We start from the raw sequence: 12,613 nt of genomic DNA on the forward strand, positions 1-12,613 counted from the left end.
CCATTTCCCTTTAGGGGCTCCATACATATGATTGTATAAAGCTGAGACATATTAATGAAAATGATAAACACAATTTATTCTTATTTTAGTGAGTTTTTTGAAAAACATCTCTTTTATTATTTGAAATCTGCTTAGCAAAAAAGGTTTGGTTGACATGAAGGTTCTTTTAAAATCACCTTGGTCAGCCACTTCATAGTAAACAATACTGTCCAGCCCTATCGTCTTAAACTGTACAGTATATGTCCCTTCCCTATTTTACAGAGACACACCATCAGCTCAGCCAAACCTCTGTCGTCAATGCTGGACAAGAGGTCGAGCTACACGGACTTGAGCATACCAGGTGAGCTGTCGTTAGTCACACTGGAAATCTAACTCCTTGATCTTTCAGTCTTCCCTCACTCCGGTTTGATCTAGTTATTCAGAGGCCAACTCAGAGTTAAAGGTCATGTGTAATCGTGCTGTACCGTTACCCTCGGGCTTAACATTTGCTGTTAATGACCAGAGATTGTGTGCCAGACCTTGAGGAGGAAGCAGGATATTTATTTTAGAAGAGCACAAGCTTAGTCATGCCGCATAAAGCCTGTTGTTCTTTTTCATGATTGTATGTGTGATTTCATGTAATCCAATAGCAGACCACCTCCTCCGGACCTCACCTGTAACGCGCCCCGGCTGCGGCCTCCAGAGGATGACAAACATAGACTCGAATAAATCCATATCAGGTACATTTGGACCTTGAGTACTCGTTCTGCAACAACTAGTCAAGTACTCGACAATACAGTTTCTCACTATCTCAACATTGAAGTAGTTCACCTAAATATGATTCACTCACCCTCACGTCGCTTCAAACCCATAAGACTTTTGTTCATCTTTGGAACACAAATTAAGATATTTTTAATGAAATGAGAGATTTCTTTCTCTCCATTGAATGCCTATTCACCCAAAACGTTCATAAAGAGATTGTAAAATAAATCCATATAAATCAAAGTCTTCTGAAGAGACACGATCGCTTTATATGATGTACAGATTTAATTTGGCCTTTTATTCACATATAAACATTGATCAGCGAACATAAACAGAATTTCAACCGTACTTGCTTTACACGTGAGAACAAACCTCATTGGTTCTTGCGTAACCTCAAACTTGCTGCATAATGCGAGAATGAACCTCATTGGTTCTTATGCTTGCATGACCAAATTTTCGCTGATCAGTGTTTATATGTGAATAAAAACCTATTCAAATAAAATCTGTTCATCATATAAAGCGATCGTGACTCTTCAGAAGACTTGGATTAAATTGCTCCATTCATATGGGTTTATTTTATGATCTTTTTATGAACGTTTTGGGTGAATAGACTTTAAGTTGAGGGACAGAAAAGACAAAAAGATCTTCATTTGTGTTCCAAAGATGGACGAAAATCATATGGATTTAGAGCAACATGAGGGTGAGTAATTAATGACAGAAGTTTCATTTCCCTTTAACATCACACAGAAGGTTTAATACTTTTCATAACGTCCTTGTCAGTTTCTGGCAGAAGCAGCGAAGAGTTAAAGAGAGATTTGTCGGTGACCGACGCATCAACGCCATCTTCAATCATCGCGTTGGGCTCGTCTTCTCCCCAGCTTTCCTTGTCTTCAAACTCCTCCTCCCCGACCGCCTCCGTGACGCCCACCACACGAGGACGTTTACGGTAAGCAGCGGACCTTCCTTGTTTGTCTGTATGCCTCCATCTCTTTTATGTTCATCTCTGCTCTGGCTCTTCTTGTGTTGACTTTCTAGAAGACTCTTACTCGCTGTCAGGTTTACCAGATGTCTCTCTGTTTCACACTCGATCTCTGTCTCTGTCTGATTACTGCGGTGTTGACAGGCCAGTGTTTCGATAATGGATGTCACTCGTTTACCTGTCCTGAAACCTGACCGTGGGTCCACCGTGGCTTTTGAATAGGCCATTGGTGGAAGACGAATCATTCTGCACTTTCCTTTATTATCAGAGCATTTCCTTCTGGTCGTAGCATTAACTTCCTTGCTGGAAAAATCCAGCTAGAACCAACTTCTGATGGTAGCTGGTTTTGCTCAAGTGCTGGTTTGTTGAAACTGGACATTTATGCATGAAGGCAAAATAGAAATATTTATTTAAGAATATAATATTTATTTATTTATTTTGTTCCTAATTTATTTTTTATTATTATGTATATATTATAATTAATATTATTGTTATTTTTTTATATAGTGTCAAATCCAAATCAAGTGCTGGCTGGTTGAAACTGGACATTTATGCATTTGGGAAAAATATGTATAAATAAATATTAACATATTTAATTAATAATATAATTTTTATCTATTTTTATTTTTTATTAAATCGATAAAATTACTGAAATTACTGTTATATAGTGTCAAATCCAAATCAAGTGCTGGCTGGTTAAAACTGGACATTTATGCTTGAGGAACCATTCTTTCATATTAATAAACCTTATAATTGCTTCCTTCTATGAGTCTGGTTATCTGTTTTTACAATACAGAGTCATTGATCAATTTATTAATAGTTACAGTGTCAGAAACATCTTAAGAAAGTTGGTGCATCTATCAGGTTAATGCAGCTTTGTAGAATTTCCACTCAAAAAAATGAATGATCGTTTTTGCTATTAAAGTTGAGTCCAATACAAAGGAACTGTGCTATTAAAGTGATTGATGTCCCTCCAGAGAGGAAAGGAAGGACCCTCTGTCTGCATTAGCCAGGGAATATGGAGGATCCAAGAGGAACGCTCTGCTCAGGTGGTGCCAAAAGAAGACTGAGGGTTATCAGGTACATAGTGTTTTTGTATCTACATTTATTTTAGTCACTTGTGATATTAATATAGTCATGCACAATATATATTGAGACCATATCGGTATGAGCTAATTTTAGCTGCTTTTCTATTATCGGTCTGATTAGGCAAATATTAGACGTATTATTATAAAATAAATATCTGCATTTATAAGATTGACCATCATATTGGTTATCGGTCATAACATGAAATTATATATTTACCCCTATTAATAATATATATTGGCCCGAGGTGAAAAAAAAACAAAACTCTCACACACACACAAATTACGACCACAAATTGAAGACCAGTGTAGAAACTCTACAACCAAAATGTTTGGGGTCAGAACGATTTTTTAATTTTTTTTAATGAAATGAAATGAATACTTTTATTCAGCAAGGATGCATTAAATTGATGAAATGTAACAGTAAAGATTTACATTGTTACAAAAATAAATGTTTCTTTCTATTCATAAAATAATTCTGTGGAAAAAAAGTATCACAGTTTCAACAAAAACTTTGATAATAATAAGAAATGTTTCTTGAGCAGCAAATCAGCATATTAGTATGATTTCTGAAGGATCATGTGACACTGAAGACTGGAGTAATGGGTACACAGGAATAAATGACATTTTATAATGTATTAAAATTGAAAACTTTTAAAAGTTGTAATAATATTTCACAATATTACTGTTTTTACTGTATTTATTTTTGATCAAATAAGTACAACATTAGTGAGCATAAGAAACTTCTTTCAAAAACATTACAGACTAGGGAAATTGTGAAAATGCTTCATAATGCAGTTTAATATATACTTTTTTTGATTTGTTTTTTGTTCTTTGTTCAGTGTAGCTTAAAATTCTTAAATTCACTCTCCAATTTCACAGTTGTCAGCATTGAGTGTGTTTGAGCCAGTGTTTGGGTGTGTTTGGTTTTTAAACAGAACGTGGCCATGCATAATACACAAATTAATTTCCTATCGCAATGACTCCTCTGCCTTCAAGCGTGAAAAATGTTTACCATTCAGAGAGGGTTTTGGGCCATGATGTTACCATGGTTTCCCTCAAGCCAGGAAGTGTGCTACATTTCTCCTGCTTCATGTCACAAACAGAAAACCTCTCAGCCAATCAGAGCACAGAATCCTTGTGGGCTCAGATTTGTGCTTTTGATGACCTTGTGATTTAAAGTTGTTTTTTCTTTTGATTTTATAGATTCCGATATTAGCGGTTTAGATTTTTGTCTTTTATCGCCTCAGTACAACTTCCCCCTTTCAGTTTCTTTAGTCTTTTTGACACCACACTCCCGAAAAAAACACAGTCTCTGTCTCTTCCTTTCTCTCTACATCTTTGTCTGTCTCTCTATAAGTGTGCGTGTGATTGATGGTAATGTCCTCTAGTGGATAAAAGCCATTTTTCACTGCAACTCTAATGTGTTCATTACAAGCGGCCTGGCTTTACTTGGGAGTGCACTTTTCACAGAGAGCGCAGCGAACGGGCCTCTGTTTCTCTGTTTTCAATGTGATTAGCCTAATGCTCTCTCCCCTGGGCCTTTCTGCTTTTGCACACAAGACCTCTTTTCATTAGCTGCTCACTTTGAACCCTGGCACACAAACGAGAGAGGACACGGGAAGGATGTCTCGATGTCTTCGTAACCCTGTCTCTTCACACGGTTCTGTTGTGCTGACGTTCATTTGGCTGCAAACAACATGGCTGGAGTTTGTACACTGAATTGTTAGGGAGGGTTGTGGACATAACTGGCTACAATGGTATTTAAAGGGATAGTTCACCCAAAAAAGGAAATTCTGTCATCATTTACTCACCCTCAGGTTGTTCCATATCTGTATGAAGTTCTTTCTTCTGCTGAATACAAAAGAAGATATTTTGAATAATGTTGGTAACCAAACAGTTTCTGGTCCCCATTGACTTCCATAATATTTTTTTCTATACTATTGAAGTCAGCGGGGACCAGGAACTGTTTGATTACCAAAATTCTTCAAAATGTCTTCCTTTATGTTCTTCCTTCCTTCCTGTACTTCATACAGGTTTAGAACAACTTGAGGGTGAGTAAATAATGACAGAATTTTATTTTTTGGGTGAACTGTCTCTTTAAGAAATGTACAGTAAAAGTGAAAACAAAATTGACCTTTTTTTTACTTCAAGTCAGTTCCTCAAATTCTAAAGGGGTTTTAGGAGAGTAATCAGACGTATAGTTCATCAGTTATATTTGGCAACCATTAAGTGTCTATACAGTATATTGGATGGCCACTTTGACTTATAATATATGGTTGTACAATGTAACACCTAACAAAATCTTTAGTAACACTTTACAATAAGGTTACATTTGTTAACATTATTAAATGCAGTAGGTATCAGTGAACAAAGATTTACAAATAAATCTATCATGCTTACCAAAGCTGCATTTCGTTTGATTAAAAATACAGTAATATTGTGAAATATTATTAACTTTATTACAGTATTTTAAAAAGTAATTTATTCCTGTGATGCAAAGCTGTATTTTCAGCATCATTACTCATGATCCTTCCAAAATCATTCTAATATTCTGATTTGCTGCTCAAGAAATATTTCTTATTATTATAAGTGTTGAAAACAGTTGTGCTGCTTAATATTTTGTAAGACCCATGATAGTTTTTTCAGGATTTATTTGAAATAGAAACATTTTGTAACATTATAAATATCTTGACTGTCACTTTTGATTCATTTAATGCATCCTTGCTGAATAAAATATTTTAATTGTAGTTTACAATTTTAACAAATTAAATAAATTAACTTTAATTTATTATAACCCAACATGAATCAACCATAAACAACAGTTTATTTTAAATTTAAACCTGGGTTAATAAATGTGCTAAAAGTAGTGTCCATTGTTCATTGTTATCATTGTCATGATACCTAATGAAACTTACGTTAACAAATTTACCCTTATGGTAAAATGTTACTATTTCTTTGTCATTATTTTGCAATGTTTTTTATTGATATTTTGTTATTTAAATACAATGACATTCACACATCTTTAAGTGTGGCTTAAGTTTCCAAATCATTTTTGGTGTCACAGTATAATAACTAAAGCCAGTGTCTTTAAGTGGTACGTGTGCTACCGCAGATCTCTGGATAAAAAGCAGAGCATCGTTATCAGTGTGAGACCACTTTGGTGCTCCACAGACCTCGGTCTTTTCCTGCCTGTCGATCCCCTGCTGCTGTGACCCACTCTGATGAGCTCATCACTTCCTTCCACTCCACTTTCTATGGGTTTCCAGAAAGCCGAGCAAGCGCTCTGCCAATTTACGCCGTCCCTTAGCACGTTTACACTGGCCTGCCACATCTGATAAAGGCTGTTACTCGTTCTTTAAAAATCGAGGGTCCTTTTTGCTAGAGGACGTGGGTGATAGTATAATCAGAAAGGGTGCTTTTGTTTCTTTTGGAAACTCTTGAATACACATCAGAAGAACCGCAACGGGTGAACAAATATCAGTTCCAGTAAACTGCCACCATACAGCCTACGTATTTCATTCTGGATTCCAGATACAACAAACAAGACAATGGATTAAAAAATAGAAAACATTCAGAAAAGCAGTAGTTAAAGGGTTAGTTCACCCAAAAATTGAAATTCTGTTAGTAATTACTCACCCTCATGTTGTTCCAACCCCGTAAGACCTTCGTTCATCTTCGGAACACAAATTAAGATATTTTTGATTAAATCTGAGAGCTGTCTCACTCCTCCATAGGCTTCTAAGACATTATAACTTGCTGGCCCAGAAAATGCATTAAAGACATCGTTAATATAGTCCAAGTGACTACAGTGGCTCAATCTTAAGTTTATAAAGTGAAGAGAATACTTTTTGTGCGCAAAAAAAAACTAAAATAACGACTTTATTCCACTATTCATTTCCTTCTCTCTGGGCCTCAAGTTTTTTCACGTAGTGTTTAAGCGCAGCGCGTCTGTGTTACACGTCTTGTAAGATTGAGCCATTGGAGTCACTTGGACTATATTAACAATGTCTTTAATACATTTTCTGGGCCAGCAAGTTATAATGTCCATAAGCCTATGGAGGAGTGAGCCAGCTCTCAGATTTAATCAAAAATATCTTAATTTTTGTTCCGAAGATGAACGAAGGTCTTACGGGGTTGGAACAACATGAGGGTGAGTAATTACTGACAGAATTTTCATTTTTGGGTGAACTAACCCTTTAATGATACTCGCTAGTCTTGTTTTATTGTACCTCTTTACCTTATTATTGCAACTGCATTACCATTCAAATATTTGGGCTTGATATTTTGGGCTTATGCTCACCAAGGATGCATTTATTTCATCCTAAATGCAGCAAAATAGCAATATTGAGGTTATAAATATTACAATTTTAATTTTTAAAACACTTTTCTATTGGATTATTTTGAAATGTAATTTATTCCTGTGATGGCAAAGCTGAATTTTCAGCATCATTACTCCAGTCTTCAGTGTCACATGATCCTTCAGAAATCATTCTAATATCCTGATTTGCTGCTCAAGAAACATTTCGTTTTGTTACCCATTTTGAAGATAGATGTGCTAGATTGTCTTTTGAACGGTAGTGTATAATGTGTGAATGCAAAACGTGAGAGCTGTAGAGCATTAGTTGAGCAAACGCTGATGCATTAATGAACGCAAACCCTCTTTCCCGGTCACAACAAAACCATAAATGGCTCACAATCAGTCGAATGGCTTCTTCCGTGTATGGATTGAAGCATGTGTGAAGTATGTTGATGTAGATAAGCAGGGCTGAACAAATACTTCAGCACGAGGCGAGACTGTCAGTCTGTGAATGTGTTATGAATGTGAATATGTAGGTGAATGCTGGTCTCTGAACAGCATGAACGATACTTTTTGTGGCAGTGTGCGAGAAAATAGTTGTTTGCATAACAGTGTAACAAGAATACATTTCACTCGTCAAGGAAATGGAGAGCTTATTGTAAACAAATGCACTATTTTTTCAATTATAATGTTTGTAATATGTAATGAAGCAAGCCTACACAGAATGTGGCGTATGTTTTCACAATTTCAGTGCTGACCGTTGGGAGAAAGAAAAAGCTACATTTTGCAAGATCATTTTAAATTCGACATTAACCGCAAGTTAAGTTAAGCTTTTCAAACAAGGAGAAAATGTACGCCGGGACTTGACTTTGTCTATCGGGAATTGATAGGATGGTTTTGGTTTGCTGTTGCTATGATGTCATGTGAGTGACAGGTTGTAAACATGTCGTCAGCAAAGAGAAGAGATGAGGGGATATTACTTATGATTAAAGATAAGGGCACATGAATTTATAATAGATACTGCAATAGAATTGTCTATTTTGATTTCATGGTGATTTGAAACTGGGAAATGTGTTCATTCTCAGTAAACTGGTCTTAGCTGTGACTGAAAGCAAAATAGTTCCTAAACAAACAATGTAATGCTTAAGTTTAATGTAACGAATGGGTTTTTGGTCAGCAACATACACTTTAAGTATAATGTGCACATCACCTCCAAATAAGGGAGGTGTGTTTAACTGTATGAATAGCAGTGTTTGTCAATGTTTCTGTAAACATTGAAAAAAGTCATTATTTCTGACAAGATTTACAGTTGTGGCTCTTAACTACAACCATAATGTCACAGAGACACCGAAAGATTCACTGCGTCATCAGTGTCTCTGAATCACGCACCCAATCCCCTCAGTTCATCCACTGAAATTGTAATTATTGATCTTTCTCTCCCCCCTCCACACAAACACAGAATATTGACATCACCAACTTCAGCAGCAGCTGGAATGATGGGCTCGCTTTTTGTGCCATTCTTCACACCTACTTACCGGCACATATCCCTTACCACGAGCTCAATAGCCAGGACAAGGTCTGTACGTGCACACACGAACGACACAAATAGGGTGAATTCAGGTCAATCGTTATGTTTTAATGTGGTCCAATTGACCTGAATTCACTCTATATGTTGTGTTCTTTAATCAGTTAGCATAAAAAGTGGTTAAAAAGATATGCATTCACTTCATGTATTGACATCACTTCTTCCTGGTTGTCTTTTGCAGAGGCGAAATTTCACTTTAGCCTTCCAGGCAGCAGAAAGTGTGGGAATCAAATCAACACTGGTGAGTTTAATATGAACGTCACAGCTAATTCAGATATGCATCATATTACAATGCCTCAACCTAATATGTGACCCTGGATCACAAAACCAGTCATAAGTCGGACGGGTATATTTTTGGCAATAGCCAACAATTGTATGGGTCAAAATTATCGATTTTTCTTTTATGCCAAAAATCATTAGGATATTAAGTAAAGATCATAGTCATTTATTTTTGTGAGTGAATGCAGCACAATCAAGACCATAAATGGACAACTTTAAAGGCGATTTTCTCAATGTTTACATTTGTTTGCAACCTTAGATTCCAGATTTTCAAATAGTTGTATCTCGGCCAAACATTATCCTATCCTAACAAACTATACATCAATGGAAAGCCTATTCATCCAGCTCTCATGTGATGCATAAATCTCAATTTCAAAAAATGTACCCATGTGACTGGTTTTGTGGTCCAGGTTCACATATATACACTGCCACAAAGTATTTAAATTTCAGAATCGTGAAAAAAAAATGATAATATCACAAAAATATTAAGCAGCACAACATTGATAAAATAATAAATGTTTCTTGAGCAGAAAATCAGCATATTAGAATGATTTCTGAAGGATCATGTGACACTGAAGACTGGAGTAATTCAGCTTTGACATCAAAGGAATAAATTGCATTTTAAGCTGTATTAAAATAGAAAACAGTTATTTTAAATTGAGATAATATTTCACAGTATTACTCTTTTTAATCGTGTCTTTGATCACATAAATGCAGCGTTTCTGAACGTATTTTTAGATGTATCTTTATTATCAGAGGAGGCATGTTTTCTCCATGTCTCCAGGTGCTTTTTTATCTTTCCTAATGAAATTCAGTTGTAAACAAATGAAATGTTCTCAGTATGAGACAACATCAAATCTCTTTATTCAGATCTGTTAATCAAATCTTCTTTTGTTTTGAATTTCCCTCAACAGTAGAAGATGTTTTCAAATTGTGTTAGCCAGCTGTAAAACATTAATGCAACAAACTATGACATCACTTCCCTGGCGTAACATCTTATATCGAGAAAAAATAAATGACTTCATAAGCCGCAAAAGAATTACACAATTAAAGGGATAGTTCACCCAAAAATGTTTCATTCTGTCACTCATTCATTTACTCACTCTCAAGTTGTTCCAAACCTGTATGAAGTTCTTTCTTCTGAACACAAAAGAAGATATTTTGAAGAATGTCCGTAACCAGACAGTTGACGGTAGCCATTGACTTCCATAGTATTTTTTCCCATACTATGGAAGTTAATGGGGTCCAGCGATTGTTTGGTTACCCATATACTTAAAAATATCTTCTTTTGTGTCCAGCAGAAGAAAGAAACTTTTGGAAACTACAGGTTTGGAACAACTTGAGGGTGAGTAAATGATGACACAATTTTCTTTTTTTGGTGAACTAACCCTTTAAGCTTTTATCATGTAAATAGATGATTAGTAATGACTTTGTTTACTAGTTTTAATGGTGAAAACTGTGACTGCTAGCTGTGCTGTTTGCTCAACAAGCTGTGGCAGGATACTTGTGTAACATAGCACACAACACCACATAGGTTGACACAAACATCTTTTTTTTTCTGACCAATTGCTCTTGCCTTCCCGTATCTGACTCACTCTCTCTGTCTGACAGGACCTTGGTGAAATGGTGCGCACAGAGAGACCCGACTGGCAGAGTGTCATGACCTATGTGACGGCCATCTATAAGTACTTTGAGACCTGAGAATCTCCTTAAACTGGACTGTATTGGCAGCTAAGCTTACCTCGCTTCGCCTTCCTTGCTGTGGAATGCCACACCCAAGATGCTACAAGTTTCCAAGATGCCTTAGCTGTGCATGGAGGAAGCTCCCACACAACTTACAGTTCTCTCCCAATGTGTTTTCCCAGAATCCTCTATGGCTGCAGAAACAGGCCAGAACCTACTAAGCTTCTCTGAACGGCAATGCTTTGGAAGAGGGGAAGTGGGAAACACGATTTTAAGTGTATTGTGCCAATCGATCAACAAAAATATGTATCTCAGAATAGAGATGCCTTTGAAAAATGCCGTTTTATCATAAGGATGCCCTCTTTATGCCAGTAATGGTCTTAGATTATCAGTATTTATTCCAAAGAGTGGCGCCACAACAGGTTTCGCCCACAAAAATTATGTTTTTTTGTGTTTTCCTTAGCCTGAATAAGCTCAAACCTGATTTATTTAGCCTTTTTTTCCTAATAAGTAAAACAGGGATCCTTAACATTCAACCTATTTGTGTTGCTTTTATAATATTGTACTGTTTTCATACGCTAAATGAAAGCTAATATGTAATTTGAAATGAAGCTGTTAGGCCAGAAGTGTATTTTTCCCTCAATGTTCATTCCAACTGATCACTGAAAATGCTGCAAGAAGTTTTTTTTTTTTTTTTTTTTTTTTTTGGAGAAATATCAGCACAAATGAAATGCATGGCTGCTTGTTTTCTTTTTTACTGGATATTTTTCAGCATTTCGGTCCTTTTTGTCTACGCACTACTAATTCTTATTTGACACGTGAAGCCAGCTGGGTTCTGGAAGCTTGCTGATTCAGATTGAGTTTGTCTTATGGGTGTTAAAGCACAAATAAAAAAAGACTGAATGTGTATTCACTGAAATGAAATGTGAAATAAGACGACTACAATCCATCCACACCGTCAGCTCATGGTTTGCTCATGCATTACATACTGTACGTCTGTCAAAGATAAGCCTCTGCACACAAAACTGAAGCCTTACATGGAAAAGGAAAAGCCAAGAGCACATTTCTTGTTTTAGGTTAACTCTTCAATGCACTGCTCTTTTAATATGTTTGTTTCGGGGCTAATTTGCCCATTTGAGACCTCTTTGAAGGGATCAAGTGGGTTGCAGCAAGGTTTATGCTGCTAATGATGACAGCAGTTCAAAATGAATTTTATGTCAAGGGCAAGTCATGTTTGTTGCGAAACTAACTTATTCTATTTACGCTACAGAGAGCCCTGTCGTGTTTTAAATGATAGATTTTGTTTATATGTGGAAATGACATTGATACTGACATTGAATTTCCTAGAAAAGGTCAGTAGTGACGAGGAGTATTTTTGTTTGGATCTTCTTGTGAGATGTAAGCTCTGTTTTGCTACCTAATCGCATGGAGTTTGATATGAACACATTGATTTGAACAAAATCAGATCATATCTTGCTGTGCTTTCCTTAAAAACTTGCCATAATTCATATTTGTGTAAATCCTGGATTGTATTCCTTGTTGACACTACAAATACCTTTCCTAGAGCACTGTATGACATGGAGGATTTTGAAAACATAAGGTTTCCTGTTAGCAAGGTTTTATGAGAACAAGATCTGTTAGCACAAATACAGTTTGATATTTTCAAATTTGTTTAGTGTGTGTTGATTATTTGTGCGAATGGGCTTGTGCATGGACTTTGACAATAAAGTCTCATTGACTGAAATATTTGTTGAAACCAGTGTTATTGTAATCTAAAATAAAAAATATATATATATATACTTTATTTGAAATATGACTGAAATGAAATAAAATATAAATATCAGGTGAAAACCCTTAAAAATTTGAAATGTTGTGTAAATAAATACAAATATTAAAACAATAATAACTAAATAATCAGATTTGAAATATTATATTAGTATAATAATACTAAAATAACACTG

The 12,613-nt window shown here is 35.8% G+C and overlaps 1 protein-coding gene across 2 annotated transcripts in view; it reads left to right on the forward strand.

Annotated features, from left to right (window-relative positions):
* The window catches only part of specc1lb (sperm antigen with calponin homology and coiled-coil domains 1-like b), a 30,764-nt gene extending 18,442 nt beyond the window's left edge, over window positions 1-12,322 (forward strand). The window contains exons 10-16 of one of the 2 annotated variants that reach the window (XM_081390203.1): window positions 262-340; window positions 630-719; window positions 1,522-1,687; window positions 2,698-2,800; window positions 8,565-8,681; window positions 8,872-8,931; window positions 10,581-12,322. In XM_081390203.1, coding sequence (XP_081246329.1) covers window positions 262-340; window positions 630-719; window positions 1,522-1,687; window positions 2,698-2,800; window positions 8,565-8,681; window positions 8,872-8,931; window positions 10,581-10,670 — 705 coding nt within the window. In that variant the 3' untranslated portion in view covers window positions 10,671-12,322. The remainder of the gene's footprint in view (window positions 1-261; window positions 341-629; window positions 720-1,521; window positions 1,688-2,697; window positions 2,801-8,564; window positions 8,682-8,871; window positions 8,932-10,580) is intronic. The other variant, XM_081390204.1, reaches the window with a different exon arrangement.
* Window positions 12,323-12,613: the final 291 nt, after the last annotated feature.

Source organism: Scardinius erythrophthalmus, assembly GCF_964197995.2.
Source record: "Scardinius erythrophthalmus genome assembly, chromosome: 17".
Lineage (NCBI taxonomy): Eukaryota > Metazoa > Chordata > Actinopteri > Cypriniformes > Leuciscidae > Scardinius > Scardinius erythrophthalmus.